Below are 20916 nucleotides of genomic sequence, written 5' to 3'. Positions count from 1 at the left end.
TCCATCCCAGGTGATGTGGGGGAGCATTTACTGACACCCGACCTGCGGTGCTGGCAGCCTCCTGGGGCAGGGCTTGGGGGCAGGTAGTGCAGGGACACTGGGGGGTGCCAGGCCTGGTTTACCGGGGTCCTGGGTCTGCAGTGGGTATCACAGGGGCACGCCAAGCAGTTATGCCACTGCTGGGTTTGGAGGTCACCAGCTGCCAGGGTGAACAGGGATGGGGGGCTGGCAGCTGTGCAGCACGTCTGAGGGGAGGGAGGGTCTCTGGGAGGACACAGGGTGGGTGGTGTCCCCGTGTGGGAGCAGGCCAGACACTGGGGGCCCAGGCTTTTCGCAGGCGCTAAGAGGGGGCAGGCCGGGGGCTCGGGCTTAGAACAAGCGGCTGCTGCGTCCTCAGGCTAGGGCTGGACAATCCCACAGGTGGGGGCAGCCTGGCCAGTGCAGGAGGCTGCCCCACTCCGTGGCCTGCCCCACGGCTCGCAGCACAGCCTCCAGCAGGGCTCAGCCCTCCGGCCCCGGCTCCAGCCCCTGGAGAATCTACTTGCGGTGGGGAAGCTCCACTCCAGGGCTGGGGCTGGGGCAGAGACCCCACCTGGGCCATGGGCCTCAGGGACACCCCCCCACCCCACAGAGACATGCCCAACAGACATGAGACATGGCCACTGCCCTGGGCTGGACTTGAATTAGTGCCCTGGGTGGGGGCTGGGTGGAAGGCCCCCACTATGCCCCAGCCCTCCAAGCCAGCCAGCCCAGGCCCTGGGAGGTGGAGAGGGATGGCTGGAGAGGGGTACGGAGTGGGGTACAGATGTGGCTGGCCGGACGGGGGTATGGATGGGATGGCCGGACGGGGGTACGGAGAGGGTTACGGATGTGGCTGGCCGGACGGGGGTACGGATGGGCTGGCCAGACGCGGGTACGGATGCGGCTGAGCGGACGGGGGTACGGATGGGATGGCCAGACGGGGGTATGGAGGGGAGTACAGATGCGGCTGGCCGGACTGGGGTACGGATGGGCTGGCCAGACGCGGGTACGGATGGGATGGCCGGACGGGGGTATGGAGGGGAGTACAGATGCGGCTGGCCGGACTGGGGTACGGATGGGATGGCCGGACGGGGGTATGGATGGGATCGCTGGAGAGGGGTACGGAGGGGGGTACAGATGTGGCTGGCCAGACGGGGGTACGGATGGGACAGCTGGAGAGGGGTACGGAGGGGGGTACGGATGCGGCTGGCTGGACGGGGGTACGGATGGGATGGCCGGACGGGGGTACGGATGGGATGGCCGGACGGGGGTATGGATGGGATCGCTGGAGAGGGGTATGGAGGGGGGTACGGACGGGCTGGCCGGACGGGGGTACGGAGGGAGGTACGGATGCAGCTGGCTGGACGGGGGTACGGACGGGCTGGCCGGACAGGGGTACGGAGGGGGGTGCGGATGCGGCTGGCCGGACGGGGGTACGGACAGGCTGGCCGGACAGGGGTACGGAGGGGGGTGCGGATGCGGCTGGCCGGACGGGGGTATGGACGGGCTGGCCGGACGGGGGTACGGAGGGGGGGTATGGATGCGGCTGGCCGGACAGGGGTACGGAGGGGGGTGCGGATGCGGCTGGCCGGACGGGGCACGGCCGGGGCCGGACAGACAGACAGAGGCGCGTGTGGGGACAGACAGAGGAGCCCTCCCCCGCTCACCGGTGAAGCCGGGGTGGCAGTGGCAGGTGTAGCCGCCCTCCCGGCTGTGGCAGCGCCCGTTGCGGCCGCAGGGGCTGGAGGGGCACAGGTCGATCTCGCTCTCGCAGTAGTGGCCGGTGAAGCCGGCGGGGCAGCGGCACCGCAGGCCGCCGACAGGGTGGATGGGCCGGAAGAGGACGGTGGCGGAGGCCAGGAAGGGCGCGGAGCTGTCGAAGCGCAGGACGGAGACGCAGCGCATGTAGTTCTCGCAGGGCTCCCGCAGGCAGATGTTGTCGTCGAAGGGCAGCACCCGCTGCTCGGAGACGGCGGCCAGCAGCGTGCGGTTGAGGTAGAGCCGCTCCTGCAGGTCCTGGGAGGGGACGTAGCGCCCCCCGCGGGCCCCGCCCGGCAGCAGCACCGACAGGCTGACGTTGAGGATGTGGGCGGCCGGCACGTCCGTGTCGTTCTGGATGTTGAAGAGGACCACGTGGTGGCGGGGGGCCGCGAGCACGGCCGCCACCCCCTGCAGGAAGAGCGCCAGCAGGGGCGAGAGGAACTGCTCCTGGGACATGTTCTCCAGGCGCAGCGTGATGCTGTGGGTCAGCGTCTCGTCCGTGATGATGGTCACCCGCAGGGTGCACTGGGCCGCCACGCTGTGCACGCCGTCTGCGAGAGAGGAGGGCACGGCGTGAACGGCGCCCGCGGGGCTGGGGCTCCCCCTGCCTCGGGGACAGGCTTCGACAGCTCCCGAGTCTCCCAGAAAGGCCCCGGGGCCGGGCTAGCAGGGGGCTGCGGGTCGGGAGTGAGGGGCACCGCAGAGCTGGGGAGGGAGCCCAAAGCCTCGTTCTTCTGGGAGCTGCTCCCGACACCCCCACATGAGCCCCCCTCCCCCGCATGTCCCGGAGCCCCCGGCTGTCGCCTGCCACTGGCTTCCCTGGTGGCTCAGCACCACGCTGGAGATTAACTTGTCACAGCCCCTCCCTGGAGGGTCCCAGTGTGTGTGGGGGGGTGGCTGTGCAGTGTGATGGGGGAGGGGCTGTGCAGTGTGACAGGGGGCTGTGCAGTGTGATGTGGAGGGGCTGTGCAGTGTCACAGGGAGGGGAGGGGAGGGGTTGTGCAGTGTGACAGGGGGCTGTGCAGTGTGATGGGGAAGGGAGGGGTTGTGCAGTGTGACGGGGGGCTGTGCAGTGTGATGGGGAGGGGAGGGGCTATGCAGTGCCAGAGGGAGGGGAGGGGTTGTGCAGTGTGACGGGAGAGGGAGGGGGTTGTGCAGCCTGCCCTCGGCCCCATCACTCCCCTGACTTGTTCCCCGTGCCGGGCTTGCTGGGGTCCCTGTGTGACACGAGGTTGCTGGCTCTCAGCTCAGGTCCCCACAGCACTGGAGCTGCTGGCCCCGGGACCCGTCTCTCTGGAGCTTCACCCCAGACCCCGCTGGGGCCCTGAAGCACAGCAGCGGGGGAAGGGGGGGTTGCTGCCCCACTGCTGTTTGTGTGGCCCCTGCTCCGAGGGGCAAGCAGAGGGACCCTGCCAGGTGTCATGTCCCCCCCACCCCCGTCTGCCCTGGGCCATGGGGTGCCGTCCCTTTGACCAGCTCCTCCCTGGTGCCTTCTACCCTGGGACTTGACCCTTGAACTCTGAGGATATGGAGAGCGGGTCCTGCTGCCGGGCCCCCGTGGCCAGCCTGACAGGGTTCACGCCCCCCGCCAGCGGGACCAGCTCTGCGGGTACCGCAGGGGGCAGGAGCAGCTCCCAGGAGCTCTCAAGAGAATCAAGCTGCTGCTGCCCCTGCCCAGTCCCAGGCTGCACCCCAGAGAGAGCCAGGCCTGGGCCGGCCTGACACACTGCTCTGAGCAATACCAGAGTGACTCCGGAGTGACCCCAGATCCCTCGGAGCTCATCTACACTCTGTGGGTGGACACACACTTAGTGCAAACCGAGGGCAGCCCAGACCTGTGGGGCCCCGACTTTGCCGGTCCCCCCCAGACCTGCCCCATGGGGGACCCTAGGAAGTGGGACACAGAACCACCAGTTCAAACCCACCTTGTTCCAAGCTCCTCCCCTTCACTTCCTGGCCACGCCCCATTCCAGGCCACCTCCCCTCCCCCGCATTACTATGTCAAGCTGTCCCCTCATCTGGGTGCCCGCACATGCGCGCAGAAGCCCCGCCAAGCCCTTGGGGAGAAGAAACGCAGCTCCCCCCACCCCATGGGCACAGATGGGGAAACCGAGGCATGGGGGACAGGGACCAGTCCCAGAGGTGGGACAGACCTGGGGACAGAACCCAGGAGCCCAGCCTGGCAGTGGGGCGAGGGACAGCAGACACTGTGGGTAGATGTCGTCCTGGAGGACAAGGGGGCGATCCAGGCACCCCCACTGGCCATGCTGGCACAAGGGCCGGGGCTGGAACCTGGCCTGGAGGGGACGGAAGTGAGGTCACTGAGATGCCTGCCCCAGGGGTGCCTGGGGGGCAGGGCAGGTGGCTGCGGAGAAGAACGAGGATGGGTGCTGCCCCCAGCCCGCAGCCTTGGCCCAGGCAGTGGGGAGAGGGAACCTGGCTCATCCCCCATCAGCAGGCCAAGCCAAGCCCCGCAGCCCCGAGCTGCCAGGCTGCAGGGGTGTCGCCTGGCCCTGAGTTACTGAGCGATGTCCAGCCACGCCAGACACAGGCACCACGGAAACACTCCCAGCATGCCCGGCCTGGTGCCCCTCAATGCCCGGCTGGGTGCCGGGGGCCGGCTGCCAGAGCTGGGGAGCTGCCAGCCAGGTTCCCTGCCGGGTGAGCCCCATGGCACAGCCTCCCTTCCCCACGTCCTGCAGCCGGGGTGGCTGTCGGCATACAGGGCACATGGGTTGTGTCTTCAAACAGGCCCCCCAGGCAGTGGTGCCAGGGCACCAGGCTGCCTCTGCGACCTCCAGCCTGCTGGTCTCTGGCCGTCTCCCCTCACCCCCCGTGCAGCCCCTGCAAGGCCCAGGGCTCAGAAGGGGCATTTCAGCAGGCACCCTCCTGCACATGAGGCCAGCAGCTGTGCGCCAGCAGGTGCCAAAGCAGACAGCTGGCAGCCAACACCCAATAGGAACCCTTTTCCCAGCAGCTGGGGGGCCGTTCTCACACGCTGGACCTCACTGGGGGCTCCCCCAACTCCTAGCCCACATCAGCCTGTGGCTACCAGGTTATGCCCCCTGGCTAGTCGGTCTCTGTCTGGCTCCCAGCCCAGGGGACATGACGGACCATGCTGCCCATCTCAGCCCCAGCCCCAGCCACTCTCTGTGGCAGGTTAGTTCTGGCCACGGGAGCCGCCTGTCTCGCTGACCCCTGGGAGTTAGCCTGCGCGAGTTGCCCCCGAGCCCTGGGGGGGGCTGAGGGGAAGGGGCACACGCTGCACCTGGGGCTCATCATGCTTCTCCATGCCACAGCAGTGAGGCCTCTCTCTGTGGAGAACCTCCCTCTAATAGAAGCAGTGTAGGGGCTATGACACACAGCTGAGCTTCCAGCAGAGGGCAGCAGTCTCTGTCTCTCTCTCACACACACAAACACACCAGTTCATCACAACTCTTTGTGTTGTTTCAGCCAGAGATCTCAAAGCACTGTGCAAAGGCGGGTCAGTAGCATCGTCCTCATTAGACAGCTGGGGAAACTGAGGCACAGCATGGAGGAGTGATATCTGAGGTCACCCAGGAACTCAGTGCCAGAGTCCTGATCTAACCACTAGCCCTCACAGCCCCCCCAGAGCCAGGGACAGAGCACAAGAGTCCTGACAAGGGATGTGGACAAATTGGAGAGAGTCCAGCGGAGGGCAACAAAAATGATTTGGGGACTGGAACACATGACTTATGAGGGGAGGCTGAAGGAACTGGGGTTATTTAGTCTGCAGAAGAGAAGAATGAGGGGGGGATTTGATAGCTGCTTTCAACTACCTGAAGGGGGGGTCCAAAGAGGATGGAGCTTGGCTGTTCTCAGTGGTGGCAGATGACAGGACAAGGAGCAATGGTCTCAAGTTGCAGTGGGGGAGGTTTGGGTTGGATATTAGGGAAAACTTTTTCACTAGGAGGGTGGTGAAGCACTGGAATGCGTTACCTAGGGAGGTGGTGGAATCTCCCTCCTTTGAGGTTTTTAAGGAGGATTTAGTTGGGGATTGGTCCTGCTTTGAGCAGGGGGTTGGACTAGATACCCCCTGAGGTCCCTTCCCACCCGGATCCTCTATGGTTCTCTGACTCCCAGCCCCGTACTCAGCCCAGACCGCAAAACTCTGAAGGCACCTGCCTTAGGCATGGGGACTTCGCCCTGGTGCCAGCATCCACCCGCCCCCCACGTGCGTTCCCCCCCCCCAGGTGGCTGCAGCCCAGCAGCACCACGTCACCTGTGCAAGGAGCCACTGCTGAGAACCGTGACATCTCACTGTGGGGCCACAAGGGGAGGCTCCAGCACCATGAACTGAGCCGCGGGGGGGAGGGCTGAGCCAGGGGGGCTGAGTGGGGGGCTGAGCCGGGAGGGGCTAAGCCAGGGGGGCTGAGCTGGGGGGGGGCTGAGCCTGGGGGCTGAGTGGGGAGCTGAGCCGGGGGGATGAGCTGACAGGGGGCGGAGCCAGGGGGCTGAGGCGGGGGGGCTGAGCCTGGGGGCTGAGTGGGGGGCTGAGCCAGGGGGATGAGCTGGCAAGGGGATGAGCATGGGGCTGAGCCGGGGGCTGAACCAGGGGGACTGAGTGGGGAGCTGAGCCGGGGGCTGAGAGGGGAGCTGAGCCGGGGGGGGGCCGAGCCAGGGGGCTAACAGAAGCCGCAGGGCAGGGTGAGGAGCCGAGGAGGCGTGCACACAGCCGCAGACTGCTCGGAGCCTGGAGAGCAGCGTTACACGTCTGTGTGGTGCTGCCTGACTGAGGCTGCAGAGAGCTGCCCCCAAACACCCGTCTCAGGGCGATGTGAACGGCTATCATTCACCACTGCCGTGCGTTCACTCTGAAGCCTAATGGTGACATGTTCAGTCCGGGCTTGGCTGTTTCACTGCCAGTCAGTTCCGCAGAATCTTTCTGCCCGGCTGGGGTGGAGCCTGGACGTATGTCAGAGGGGCCCTGCGGCTGTGAGGACGGAGCTTAAGGGGGAGGGTTTGAGGCCCTGGCACAGTCCACGGGTCCTGTTTCCAAAGCTGCAAGGAACCAAACACAACATGAGGGGGCCCCAGGGTCGTGACCTCACCAAGGATGGCAAAGATCATCGCCCCCCACCAGGCTGCCGCAAAGAATGAGGAGGGGCCGGTTGGCCCCACAGTGGCGCCGCCTGACCAGCGGAGAGGCCACGCGCAGGGATCCCGTGCCCTCGCTCCCCCCCCCCCCCGCGACCTATAGAGCAGGGGGGCAGAGCGGCCGTGTCACAGCTCCCCTGCAGGAGACATTTACTGAGTGCCCAGCCGCCAGCCCATGTCTGTCTCAGCTATGTCCTGGAATTCGCTCCCCCAGCCTCAGGGCTCCCCATCCAGGCCCCCAATTCTCCTGCCCCAGAAAGCTGATCCCCTCCCACCAGCCCCTTCCCACCTGCCTCCCTCTCCTCCCAGACGGGACATTCCTGGGCCGAGCCACCCACACACACCCCACGCCCCGGAGCAGGCAGCTGTTAGCTCAGCAAACACGGGGCCCTGGGTGCCCGGCGCTGAAGGGCTCTTGGGCTGGAGTGCGGATGCCTCGGATACCTGGGGTGGGGGCTGACAAACCCTCCTAGGCACAGGGGCCTTTTCACACTCCGCACCAAGTGGCCTCCCTGAGCCTGGGATAGCAGGCCTGCGGTTCGGGAGTGAGGGGCACCGGCAGAGCTGGGGTGGGGGGGCAGGGGGCTGCAGGTCAGGAGTGAGGGGCACCGGCAGGGCTGGGGGGGCAGGGCCAGGCTGGCAAGGGCTGTGGGTCGGGAGTGAGGGGCAGTGGCAGGGCTGGGGGGTGGGGGGAGCCCAGGGCTGGGCTGGGAGGGGCTGCGGGTCAGGAGTGAGGGGCACCGGCAGGGCTGGGGGGTGGGGGGAGCCCAGGGCTGGGCTGGCAGGGGCTGTGGGTCGGGAGTGAGGGGCAGTGGCAGGGCTGGGGGGCGGGGGGAGCCCAGGGCTGGGCTGGCAGGGGCTGCGGGTCGGGAGTGAGGGGCACCGGCAGAGCTGGGGGGGTAGGGCCAGGCTGGCAGGGGCTGCGGGTCGGGAGTGAGGGGCACCGGCAGGGCTGGGGGGGCAGGGCCAGGCTGGCAAGGGCTGTGGGTCGGGAGTGAGGGGCACCGGCAGGGCTGGGGGGTGGGGGGAGCCCAGGGCTGGGCTGGCAGGGGCTGTGGGTCGGGAGTGAGGGGCACCGGCAGGGCTGGGGGGGCGGGGGGCGCTGGCTCTCGCAGACCCTCCTGGGATATGCACACGGTTTCCCAGCTCCATTCATTGTTTGACAAAGGACAACGGCTGCCATGGCAACTGCCAGCGCATCTCCCCTGCGCCCACAGGCAGGGCCCCGGGCTCGGCAGGGCCCCGGCTGGGGACTCCTCCTCCCTCCGCTGCAGGGGCTGAGGGCAGGGCTGGCACCAGGCAGTGCCCCATCTCCCCCTGCTCCATGGGGGCGCCATGCTAGGGTCCTTCCCCCCATCAGGCAGGGGAGCAGGGCCTGGCGAGGACATCCCTGGCTGAGGGGCTCTCGGAGCCGTGGGGCATAGCCCAGCCTCCCCTTCCTAGTCCCAACCCCAGGGCAGAGCTAGCTGGCTCAGGGCCCAGGCCCGGGACTCAGCCCGTAACCCGGCTGCTCCCTGGGCAGCCCCCGCTCAGTGGCCCAGGCAGAGGCCCCCACTGTGGTCACTGGTTTCTGTGCAGACACTGGCCTGCGCTGAGCCCCAGCGAGCTCGTTACACGCAGGGCCCAGCGAACAGAGCACAGACGGTACCAGCCTGCCCTGGAGCGGGACCAGCAGCCCAGAGACAGAAGGTTCTGCTGGGCCAAGGCTGGGCCTGGCTGGACAGTGGGGTGATGCCACATCCCTGCGCCCTTCATCTTCTCCCGCTGGGTCTGATGCCAGGGCCGTGTCCCGGAGCACAGGCCCCGGCCCAGTGACCCAGCCCTGCGCTGGCTTCCTGGGAATCCCCCCAGCGCAGTCCCCAGCTGCCCAGCCTGGGCGGCTCCAGTGCCAGGCAGGGCCCAGCCACTCGCTGGGTCTGCGCAGCCTCACAGAGCTTCCCCCTCGGCCACAGTGACACCAGGCGTCCGCTCGGCTGCCCGGCACACGTGGGTTCAATGGACAGCTGGGCTGAGTCCGCAGGGGTTTGGAACAGCCCGATCCCAGCGAGAGACAAGGGCCGGGCGCACACAAGGGTCCCCCTAACTCCCTGTCCCCCCCAGCCCTGCCGGTGCCCCTCACTCCCGACCCGCAGCCCCTGCTAGCCCAGCCCTGCCCCCCCACCCAGCTCTGCCGGTGCCCCTCACTCCCGACCCGCAGCCCCTGCTAGCCCAACTCTGCCCCCCCCCCAGCTCTGCCGGTGCCCCTCTCTCCCGACCCGCAGCCCCTGCTAGCCCAGCCCTGCCCCCTCCCAGCTCTGCCGGTGCCCCTCTCTCCCGACCCGCAGCCCCTGCTAGCCCAACTCTGCCCCTGACCCAGCTCTGCCAGTGCCCCTCACTCCCGACCCGCAGCCCCTGCTAGCCCAACTCTGCCCCCCACCCAGCTCTGCCGGTGCCCCTCTCTCCCGACCCGCAGCCCCTGCTAGCCCAGCCCTGCCCCCCCCCAGCTCTGCCGGTGCCCCTCTCTCCTGACTCGCAGCCCCTGCTAGCCCAGCCCTGCCCCCCCCCCAGCTCTGCCGGTGCCCCTCTCTCCTGACTCGCAGCCCCTGCTAGCCCAGCCCTGCCCCCCCCCAGCTCTGCCGGTGCCCCTCTCTCCTGACTCGCAGCCCCTGCTAGCCCAACTCTGCCCCCCACCCAGCTCTGCCAGTGCCCCTCACTCCCGACCCGCAGCCCCTGCTAGCCCAACTCTGCCCCCCACCCAGCTCTGCCGGTGCCCCTCACTCCCGACCCGCAGCCCCTGCTAGCCCAGCTCTGCCCCCCACCCAGCTCTGCCGGTGCCCCTCACTCCCGACCTGCAGCCCCTGCTAGCCCAGCCCTGCCCCCCCCCCAGCTCTGCCGGTGCCCCTCTCTCCTGACTCGCAGCCCCTGCTAGCCCAACTCTGCCCCTGACCCAGCTCTGCCAGTGCCCCTCACTCCCGACCCGCAGCCCCTGCTAGCCCAGCCCTGCCCCCCCACCCAGCTCTGCCGGTGCCCCTCACTCCCGACCCGCAGCCCCTGCTAGCCCAGCTCTGCCCCCCACCCAGCTCTGCCGGTGCCCCTCACTCCCGACCCGCAGCCCCTGCTAGCCCAACCCTGCCCCCCCACCCAGCTCTGCCGGTGCCCCTCACTCCCGACCCGCAGCCCCTGCTAGCCCAGCTCTGCCCCCCACCCAGCTCTGCCGGTGCCCCTCACTCCTGACCCGCAGCCCCTGCTAGCCCAGCCCTGCCCCCCCCCGCTCTGCCGGTGCCCCTCACTCCCGACCCGCAGCCCCTGCTAGCCCAGCCCTGCCCTCCCCCAGCTCTGCCGGTGCCCCTCTCTCCCGACCCGCAGCCCCTGCTAGCCCAGCCCTGCCCCCCCAGCTCTGCTGCTACGCTGTCTCCCTCACTGCTGGGGCCAGGACAAGAAGCATGGGTGTAAATTGCAGCGAGGCCGGTTTAGGCTGGGGTGGAGGAAAACACCCTGCCAGGGCAGTCACACCCAGGGAGGCTGTGGGATCCCCGTCATGGGGGGCTGAGCCCAGGCTGGACAAAGGCCTGCCAGGGTGGTGGAGATTTCCTTGGCCCTGCCTCAGCGCAGGCTGCTGGGCTCGGTGACCCCCCCAGCCCCTCCAGTTCCAGTCCCAGCACGGCCGTTTGGGGAACACGCACAAACCCAACGTCGCTCCACATGCCAGCCCAGCGGGATTCGAACCCAAGTGTCCAGGGCCAGTGCTCAAGCCCCCTAACCTCCCAGCTCAGCCATCTAACCTGCCCCATGGGGGCCCTGCCAGCCCCCTATGGCCCAGCAACTGGTGCTGCCAGCCCCCACCGCCAAGCAGCTGCCGGCCCCAGCCCCTCTGAGACACGGCGGGCAGACGAGGCGAGGGAGTGGGAGCGCGCCCCACTGCTCTCGGCCCCCCACATGCCCAGCCCCTGTCCAGCGGCCCGTGGCTCTGGCTGGCCACGCTGGGTTGCCATGGAGGCAGCAGGAAAGGGCCAGCTATGCAGGGGAGGCTTTTGTTCCTCGCACTCGGTTCTCTTCTCTCCGACTCACGAGACAAACGCCCCCTTCCCCGGACGCTCAGCCTGGGGGGAGGCAGCTGGGGGAGGGGGAGGCTGAAGGGGTGGCAAGGGACTGGGGGGCCCACGGGGAGCTGGGAAAGGGGAGCTGGGGTGAGCGGGGGAAGGTGACAGATGGGGAGCTGAAGGGGGGGCAGGGGCTGAGGATGGGGAGCTGGGGGAGGTGCTGTGGGGCTGGCAGGGCAGGAAGGCTGGAGGGGGAGGGGAGGGGGAGCTGCCCCATTCTCTAGTCCCCGGCTCATTCTTCCGCTTTCCGACCCGGTGCCCCAAGCCCCTTTGTGCCTGGCTGCCCCCGCCCCGCCCTCGCCCGCCCCACCTTTGTGCCTCTGTGCTGGAGAAAAAGGGCCCCCCCCGGTGCCCTCCCCCATCTCTGGAGGGGTCACAGGGACGTGGCTGCAGCCAGATCCTCTGGCACCAGACTGGGGGGGGGGGGCTGAGTAATGGGGGTTCCCATGTGGATCATCATGGAGACAATGGCCCCATGGTGATTCCCCCGGCAGGCACCCACCGGGCGGGGGCCACCTGGGTCATCAGCCCCCTCCACGGCTGCCCTTCCCATGCGGCCTTAGGCCCTGCCAGCCACACACTAGCCCCAGACACATGGCGGGGGGCAGATTCACTGACTCCAGCTCTGGCTGGTTACACCCCAAGGACATCCCCCACAGACTCTCCTGCCAGCCCCCCACTCCGTGACCCTCCCCTCAGACATGCTGGGTCCCACCCTGGCCTACCCCACGCGGTACCATGAGAGTCTCTGAGGGGCTGGGGGCCCCCGGCAGAAGGGGGGTACCTTGCTGGACTCAGACCGGGCCATTGCCGGGCACAGCGCCAGGCTGGGCAGGCCCAGCTCAGGACTTGGCTGCACCAGCGCTGGAGGGGTTAAAGAAGAGAGCCCCCCGCAGCCAATGCCCTGAACCCTCCCACTCCAGACCCCAGGGGTGTAACCCCCCTCCCAGTCCCAGGTGCCCTCTGCGAGCAGGAGGGCAGCAGAGCCCCGGGATGGCATCAAGGGCACCCCCGGCCCATGCAGCTGACAGCTAACGCACAGTCGCAGGCCTAGCCAGGCTGGGGGCAGATTAACAGCACGGTTGAGTTACGGGGGGGGAGGGTGTCTCAGACCCCCACCCACTCCCTGCTCCGCCCCACACAGCCCACTGGCGAGACTGGCTCCGCCAGCGCCGCCCCTGCCCCCCAGAGCCAGAGGGGCAGGAACCATTAACGAGCCAGGAGCAACCCTGCCTGAGCCCCGCACAGCACAGACCCCCCCACAGTGCAAACCCCCCACAGTGCCCCACACAGCACAGACCCCCCCACATCTTCCTGCCTGTGCCCCCCACAGCACAGACCCCCCCACAGCGCAAACCCCCCACAGTGTCCCCCACAGCACAGACCCCCCGACATCATCCTGCCTGTGCCCCCCACAGCACAGCCCCCCACAGCGCAAACCCCCCTCAGTGCCCCACACAGCACAGGACCCCCCCACAGCATGCTGCCTGTGCCCCCCACAGCGTAGACCCCACCAGTACCCCACACAGCACAGCATCCCCCACAGCGCCCTGCCTGTGCCCTACACAGCACAGACCCCCCCACATTGCAAACCCCCCACAGTGCCCCACACAGCACAGACCCCCCCCACATCATCCTGCCTGTGCCCCCCACAGCACAGCCCCCCACAGCGCAAACCCCCCTCAGTGCCCCACACAGCACAGGACCCCCCCACAGCATCCTGCCTGTGCCCCCCACAGCGTAGACCCCCCCAGTACCCCACACAGCACAGCATCCCCCACAGCGCCCTGCCTGTGCCCCCCACAGCGCAGCGCCCCCTGCAGCCCAGCCCAGCACTGTGCAGTGCAGCTGACCCAGCTGCCTGGGGGCAGCTTCCTCCAGGACACCAGGGGTCAGCCATTGGCTGGCGCACAGCCCTGACTCTGGGGTGGAGGGAGGTGTAAATACCTGCGCCTAGGCCAGGCCCTGCGGGCAGGATCTGGGCTGGGACGCGAAGGGTTATTTTGGCTTCCGGGTCTCAGCAAGACACTGGGATGGGCGAGAGCTCGGTGAACGGGGCCAAGCTCAGAGACCAGGATACTGGCCCAATATCCCCCTTCCGGCTCCAAAACTCGGCCAAAACCCAAAACTCCACAGCTAACTCCCCCAGAGCTGGTTCCCAACCAGCTCCCTCAGCCAACCCTCACCCCCATGGCCATGCTCCCCATGAACAAAGGGGGCCCCCTCATTCCAGGGGTGCAAGGCAGAGGTAGTTGGGGGCACAGTGAGGGGGACCCCCAGCACCACCCAGGAACGACTTCATGCCCCCGATCCCACCCTGTGCATGGCACCTGCGACCCCCCCTTCGGTTCAGTAGGGTCCATGTGCCCCCGGTGCCCTGCGCTGCTCCCCAGCCCAGGGTCTAACCCTCTCTCTCCCCGTCATGCTGCAGGGAGATGGGGTCTGGATCCTGGGACAAGCTGTCACAGCCAGGACACTCCACAGGACCCAGACCCAGCAGCCGGGGGTGGAAGGTCCGGTCCATTCCCCACCCAGTGCCTGGCTGGCCGGTGCCAGGCGGGGGCGTGGACCTGGGGCTGACGAGGGATACAGCACCACTGGACCTTATGTTATGAAGGAGCCTGTGATTTCCGGGAGCCGTGGAGAACCCGCAGGGAAATCAAGGCGGTCCATCTGTTCCACATCCTACGGGAGGGCGATGAGTGGCCAGGCCACGCCAGGGGAAGGGGACGCGGCCTGGGGAGCCAGGCTGCGGCTTTGTGACAGCGAAGGCTGGGGGGGGGGGGTGGCTGGAGGGAGGCAGCAGGAAAGGGTACAATTGTCCCAAATCCCTGGCTCCGGGCCCCTCAGAGCAGCAGCACAAGCCCCTGCCCTGGCCTTTCCTTTGGTTGGGACCATGGTGGCCGGGAGCCAGGGATCAGAGCTGACCCACACACCCAGGTCCCCACAAGGTAGGCCCAGGACCCACCCCTCTGGGAGAGCTGGCTCCCATCCCTCTTAGTCCCTAGGGCTGAGCCAGCAGCTGAGCATCGCTTCATGGGGGGCTTGTAGCAGCATCCTCGGGCCACTGGTTGGGAAACTGAGGCACAGAGAAGGGCCAGAACCTGCTGACTGCATGAGTCTTATGCTGGTGACTGTTACATTACTGGTGGGCCACTGCATCGCTCCTTCAATGCCAGCCCCCTGCCAGCAGGCTGGCACAGGGCACCCAGCCCGGGATGGGGCCCCGACTGCAGAGCCTGTACCCTTGCGGCACCGGTTCAAAGCCAGCTGGGGTCAGCAGTGGCTGAATGTTATCGCATCTGTGAGCTGCTTAACCCCCCTTCAAGGGCGCAGCCCCCGCTGCCAGCGCCCCGCCCAGCGCCAGCTGCTAGGGTGGCACAGACATAAAGCCCGGGCCTGAGAATGGCAGCAGAGGAGCAGAGTTCTCCTGCCAGTGCTATGGGCACAGCAGGGAGAATGGGGGACTGGACACAGGGGGGCAAACAGGCCTCGGTAACCAATTGCGGAGCCAGGGGATAGAGGTTAGGGGGAGCATGGGGAGGGGGGAGCCCCTTCCATGGGGAGAGGCTGCTCAGTAAGGGGCAGGGGGTGCTGCAGGGGGGCCAGCACTCAGCGAATGGCAAGGGCCAGTCAGGGTGGCGCTGCCCTGGGGCGGGGTGGGAAGGGAAGACATGGAGGCTGTGTGGCTGCCAGGAGGCGCCTGCCAGGCATGGACCAGCCTGGCTCTGTCGGGCACCAGCCAAGCTGGAGGGTCAGGGACAGGCTGGCATGCCGGCCGGCCCCCGACATACACACACACAAGGGTGGTGAGCGCTGCCCAGCGCCGCATCCCAGGGCACAGTGGGATTCCCCAGTGTCTGCTCTCTCCAGACACCAGCGAGGCCCTGGGGAAGGCGAGAGCCTGGCCAGCCGAGGGGTCCAGCCAAAATCGGGGGCGTTTCAATGACAGAAAAGCAGCAGCCCAACCATCTCTCCCTTTCCCCAGCTGGAGCATTGCCTGACAAGTCCACTTCCCCGGCCAGGCAGCTCCAGCCAGCGCTCACAAGGGCCGGGCAGCGTCTGATCAAAGAGACCAAGCTCAACCGGCCAGAGGCCGGCACACAGCCATTGCCGCACTGCTCGATGCTGCAGCCTGGCCGTGCCAGGCCCTCGAGAGTCGCCCCCGCTGCCAGGAGCCGGCTCAGTCTCACCCCAGCCAAGGGCTCCGTGGCTCCAGCGCTGCCGGCCCCAGGGGCTCAGGGAAGGGTGGAGGTCAGTGGAGACGTGCAGGCGGGAAGGGCCTGGCCCCCATGTGCCCACTGACGGGCGCAGGATGAGCAGGACCCAGACGGTGGCAAGACTTGGGTGCCCCCAGCTCCGTGCACAGCACGATCCAAGCAGCACCTGATTGGCAGGTGGCCCAGAGATCCCAGTGCTGCCACCTGGGACCGGGCTCCAGGCCTTCCTTTCCTAGGGGGCAGCCCCCACACCCTACCACGCCCTCCGTGGGCTTGGAGACTGGGCCGAGATCAGTGGGTATCACTTCTGTCCTGGGCCTCCCCCTTTGGGTCTGCCCAGCCGCTGCCCCACGGTGGAAATTGTGCACTCTGAGGAGTTGTGGGGAGAGTTTCCAGGGAAGGACAAGCATGCCAATCCCGCCCCCAAGACCCATAACAGGGAGTGGGGGCCCCACCCACAATTGCCTCCCCAGCCCCCAGCGCTGGCCAGCCCCACACAGACAGCTCCCACGACCCTGTCCAGACCAGGTATCACGGCATGTGCCAGGCACCCAACAAAGCAGGGGATCCCCTCCCTGGTACTGCCAGTGTGCCACCTGCCAGCCGCCAGAGCCCTGGGGTGTCTGTCACTCATTGCCCAGCTGCCCATGGCACAAGGACCTGACCGACTGTGCGGGTGCCCACACGGCTGCAAGCCTCCCCCCACCCCAGGCCTGGGAGCTCTCAGCCCCTCCCCCTCGGCCCACCCTTCGTGGGCCCAGGCCACGGTCCCTGCCCTGCCCCTTGGCTGGAACGGAAATACTGCTTTTGCACAGGGGCCAGGCCTCCTTACCCCATATGCAGTGCCCTGGGGTCCCCCAAACCACTGCCCCCCAGAGACACGCACATTGCTCCAGCCAGCAGCGGGAACACGACCGCCGAAGCTCTGCTCTTTGCCAAATGCTTGATAAACGGCCAGTAACAGCCTCCTCCCTGACAGGTGGCTTCATCCTTACGTCAGCAGTAGGGAAACTGAGACGCAGAGCATCAATGGCTGTCAGAAACAGAACCCAGGAGTCCTGACTCCCAGCTCCCCTGCTCTAGCCACCAGAACCCATTCCCATCCCAGAACTGGGAACAGAACCCAGGAGTCCAGACTCCCTGCTCTCCCCTCCCCCGATCCAACCCACTGAACCCCAGGGCCCCAGACCTCGGTGAGCCACATGTCACACCCTGCCCCTCACCTCCCGCCGCGCCTGCCCGTCCGGCTGGGCCCACAGGCCCATTTCCCACTGGAACGTGGGGAGAAAAGATCTCGTCTTCGCAGCCATTTGGTAGGAAGGGACCTCTCTGGGGCGCGGCTCCGGGCTCTGCCTGGGGAGGAGACCTCCCAGGGCATCACAACTCGGAATGATGCTTCTCCCCCCTTCACCCCGCGCACCTCAGCTCCCCTGATCTCCCTGCGAACGGAGCTGGGCTCTGGGGTCTCCTCCAGCCTGACACCCCAACAAGTCCATCGCCCTCCTCCCAGCTCCTGCAGGCTGCTCCCTGGTGTGGCTGCCCTGGGCACCTCCCCTCCCTGCAGGGGAATGGGGTGCCCCTCTGCTCAACCCTGGGTCATACAAGCCTTCACTTCGCCTGGCTCAGGAGAGCTCTTCCCAGCCCCACAGGCTGTGCCCAGGCCACCTTCCCCTGCCAGCCCCACGGTGCAGTCTCATGAAGTGGCTGATGGGGTGGGTTCGGGGGGCAGCGCCAGATGCCGGGGGGATGGGCCTCACCGGGGTGCCGGATGCCCCTGACCTACTTCAGGTCTCTCCAGCGGCTTATGGCAGCAATCCGCTCCTTCCCAGGCAAGGCTCCTGGGCCCCTCGAGGCCCCACCCCCTCCTAAACCATATAGGTCGAGCTGGGCTAATCTCTTGGCTTCTCGACCCACCAATCCCCCGGGCCGCCCCCCAGTGCCCCTCTTCCCTCAGCGGCAGCCCTTGCCCAGAGCAGGGCCAGGCCGAGGCGCTCCGTGAGCAGCCCATGGGCAGCCAGGCCTCCGCCTGCAGCCCCACTGGTGAGCAGATGGTTCGAGTGTATTAGCTGCCACCAAGCCCCCGCCCCCCTCAGCCCCCACCCTCTCCGTCACGCCCTGGGCTTTGTGCTGGTGCGGGCGCAGCCGGGCCCCTGGCTTAGGGGGCAGCAGCAGGACAAGTCTGACAGGCGGAGGTGTATCCCCGGGAACACAGGGACACAGCTGCAAACTGGTGGGCTATTCCCTGCAGCTTGGAGCTGGCCCAGTGTGGGGAGCTGCGGGTCGGGCTGGCGGGGGGCAGCAGTAGCAAGTCCTTCCTCAGCACGCCAGTCACTGGCCCTGCAGCCCTGGCTCTCTCCCCCAGCCCCATGCACCAGGCAGCAGGGTTTGGGGGCTGCTGTCCACCCCACTCCTCCAGGCTGGCCCCAGTGGGCTTCTCCCGTGTCCTGCTGGTGGAGATGGGCCCTTTGCAGGGACCCCAGGGGGGTCGTGGAATCGTAGCTCTATGGGCCAAGGTGTTTTCAGGCTCATCTGGGGAGAAGCTCGGGCCCAGACCCCCAAAGGCAGGTAGGCACCTGACTCCCAGTGGGCTCTAGCCCCGGCTCTCCCCCCAGCCCCAATCAACCCCACATCTAATGCACAGACAGGTCCCCAGTCCCTTCCTCAGGCTCGTCCCCAGCTGGGCACCACGACCCAAGCCAGGCTGGTGGTAGGGCTGGGGGGCGGCTCCCTCGCTGTGTCTGCCAGGAGAGAAGCCAGCCCCCGCCACGGCATCCGCCCCTTGGCGGCAGGGCTCGGTGCGTCTCCCGGGGCCAGGAGGTTAAAGCTGCCGCGTGTCTGAGTTATTGACACCTCGCAGCATAGCCCCAGCTGGGACCGCCCTGGCAGGGGGCCCAGCTGCGGCTGCTCTAATCACCAGCCCCCACAGCGAGAGCGGCCCGGCCCAGCGCCTACCTGCTCCGATCCCTCCCCCGGCCCAGCAGGTGCACGGCACGGCCCCCCCATGGAGAGGCTAATGGCAGGACTCAGGCACAGCTGCTCCCCAGCCGCCCCCAGCCTGCAGCTGCCAGCTGGTCCCAGACCTACCCCTTCGGCTGCATTAAGGAGCGGCCCCTCGGTTGCGGGGCTCCAGCAGGGCCCGGCGGCAGGCAGGTCGGGTGGGTGAACACCCCCTGCTGCAGTGAGCAGCTACCCCTCCCCACCCCACGCCAGCTCAGCCGGGCCAGCCAGGCCCTGGGACGCCGAGAGCAGCCCAGGCAGCAGGCAGCACCAGTCCAATGCAGCTTTGGGCTCTGGCTAGCGCCCGTCCTCACCACTGGCCCCGCTGGGCTGGAGAGAGGGATCCAGGCTGGTCACATGGCACAGATCATCAGAAATGCAGCTTCAGCAGCTTCCCCCACCCCCGCGGCACGTTTCGTCCCCCGGTGCCGCGTCCTGCCCCGGCTCGTCCCAGCCCGCCACACCCTCCCCTCCACCCAGCACAGCCCCAGCAACACCCTTGGCCAGCTGCGCCCAGCACCTCGCTGCTGCAGCTGCAGGCTCCCCAGCACGGCACCGCGGGGGGGCCACGTGTGCCCTGCCCCCATGCAGACGCAGCTCCGTGGCCCCCAGCAGCAGGCTGGCAGAACAGGGGCCCAAGTGAGACGCCGACAAGCGCCAACTTGTGCAGGGGAAATCCTGAGCCGAGCCGGGAGCAGGAGATGGTGGGCAGGCCCTGCCTCCAAGCCTGTGCAGGGAAGGCCTGGCGAGGTACACACCCCGCCCTGCTTCTCAGGCCCCGTGCCAGCCACTCGCATGCTGGGGAAAGGTCCCAGACTGGAGGCCTCAGCTTCAGCCCTAGCCCATGGGCACGGCCAGCCCCTCCCCCCGACACTTGTCCCCAGGCCCACTCAGATCTTCTCTTCTCCACTGAGACTCCCACACCAGGGCGGCTGGGGCAGGTGGGGTGGGGTGGCTGAGGCTAGCTGGCAGGGTGGCCCAGTGGCCAGGGGCTAGCTGGCAGGGGAGACACCGGGGTCAGCTCTGGCTCTGTCATAGGCCAAGCGTGTTCCACACGCCCGGCCTCTCTGGCCCAGCCCCCCCACCCGCAATTCCAAGGCAGTCGGGCACCGAAAGCCCGGGGGGGGTGGGGGCCCACAGGAAGAGGAGCCATGCCCAGAGGGTCGGGCCGGTCGCCCTGCGAGGGGCCGGCAGCGCTGCAGACAGACAGCAGGGACGGGCTAACGGCCGTGGTGGGTCTGAGCAGCCTCTCCCAGGCAGCGACTCCTGGCCTTGGCAGGGCCAAGGCAAAGCCCTGGGGCTCTGTGCTCCCCTGGCAGGCTGCGAGCCAGCCCCTCTGCCCCACCAGCCAAATCCTGCCCCCAGCCAGCCGTGGGTCATGACCCCGGAGAGCCCCCGCACGGAAGCACCCAGCACCAGGGACCGCCGGAGGGGCCACCAAGGAGGCACTCAGCAGCTGCCTGATCCTAGCTCTGGCTAAGGTGGAAAGAGCCCGCGTGACAGTCACAGCCCTCGGCCCCGATCACCGGCCTGGGCCCCGGGCAGCTCCTGCGCTGCTGTGAGATCACGCCCCTGCCCTGGCACCCGCTGCCCCTCCCCCGGCACCTGCTGCACCACGCCCCCCGGCACCCACCGCGCCCCTCCCCCGGCGCCCACAGACCCTCCCCTCCCCCAACACCTGCTGCACCACGCCCCCCGGCACCCACCGCGCCCCTCTCCCGGCCCCCACCGACCCTCCCCTCCCCCAACACCTGCTGCACCACGCCCCCCGGCACCCACCGCGCCCCTCCCCCAGCGCCCACCGACCCTCCCCTCCCCCAGACCTGCTGCACCACGCCCCCCGGCACCCACCGCGCCCCTCCCCCGGCCCCCACCGACCCTCCCCTCCCCCAGCACCTGCTGCACCACGCCCCCCGGCACCCACCGCGCCCCTCCCCCAGCGCCCACCGACCCTCCCGTCCCCCGGCACCTGCTGCACCACGCCCCCCGGCACCTATCACGCCCCTCCCCCGGTGCCCACCAACCCTCCCCTCCCCCGGCACCTGCTGCACCACGCCCCCCGGCACCCACCGCGCCCCTCCCCCGGCACCCACAGACCCTCCCCTCCCCCAACACCTGCTGCACCACGCCCCCCGGCACCCACCGCGCCCCTCTCCCAGCGCCCACCGACCCTCCCCTCCCCCAACACCTGCTGCACCACGCCCCCCGGCACCCACCGCGCCCCCTCCCCCAGCGCCCACCGACCCTCCCCTCCCCCAACACCTGCTGCACCACGCCCCCCGGCACCCACCGCGCCCCTCCCCCAGCGCCCACCGACCCTCCCCTCCCCCAGCACCTGCTGCACCACGCCCCCCGGCACCCACCGCACCCCTCCCCCAGCGCCCACCGACCCTCCCCTTCCCCAGCACCTGCTGCACCACGCCCCCCGGCACCTATCACGCCCCTCCCCCGGTGCCCACCAACCCTCCCCTCCCCCAGACCTGCTGCACCACGCCCCCCGGCACCCACCGCGCCCCTCCCCCAGCGCCCACCGACCCTCCCCTCCCCCAGACCTGCTGCACCACGCCCCCCGGCACCCACCGCACCCCTCCCCCAGCGCCCACCGACCCTCCCCTTCCCCAGCACCTGCTGCACCACACCCCCCGGCATCCACCGCGCCCCTCCCCCGGCGCCCGCTGCCCCTCCCCTCCCCCAGCACCTGCTGCACCACGCCCTCCGGC

General features: G+C 68.5%; 1 protein-coding gene across 4 annotated transcripts in view; it reads right to left on the bottom strand.

Annotated features, from left to right (window-relative positions):
* The window catches only part of CELSR2 (cadherin EGF LAG seven-pass G-type receptor 2), a 71352-nt gene that overhangs the window by 45602 nt on the left and 4834 nt on the right, over positions 1 to 20916 (bottom strand). For all 4 annotated transcript variants that reach the window (XM_037884986.2, XM_037884989.2, XM_037884988.2 and 1 more), the window contains exon 2: positions 1689 to 2333. In XM_037884986.2, the coding sequence (XP_037740914.1) occupies positions 1689 to 2333 (645 nt within the window). The remainder of the gene's footprint in view (positions 1 to 1688; positions 2334 to 20916) is intronic.

This window comes from Chelonia mydas, chromosome 21 (genome assembly GCF_015237465.2).
Source record: "Chelonia mydas isolate rCheMyd1 chromosome 21, rCheMyd1.pri.v2, whole genome shotgun sequence".
In the NCBI taxonomy this organism is placed as follows: Eukaryota; Metazoa; Chordata; order Testudines; family Cheloniidae; genus Chelonia; species Chelonia mydas.
The sequence above is the reverse complement of the archived record's forward strand: the minus strand, read 5'-3'. Positions and strand labels throughout refer to the sequence as shown.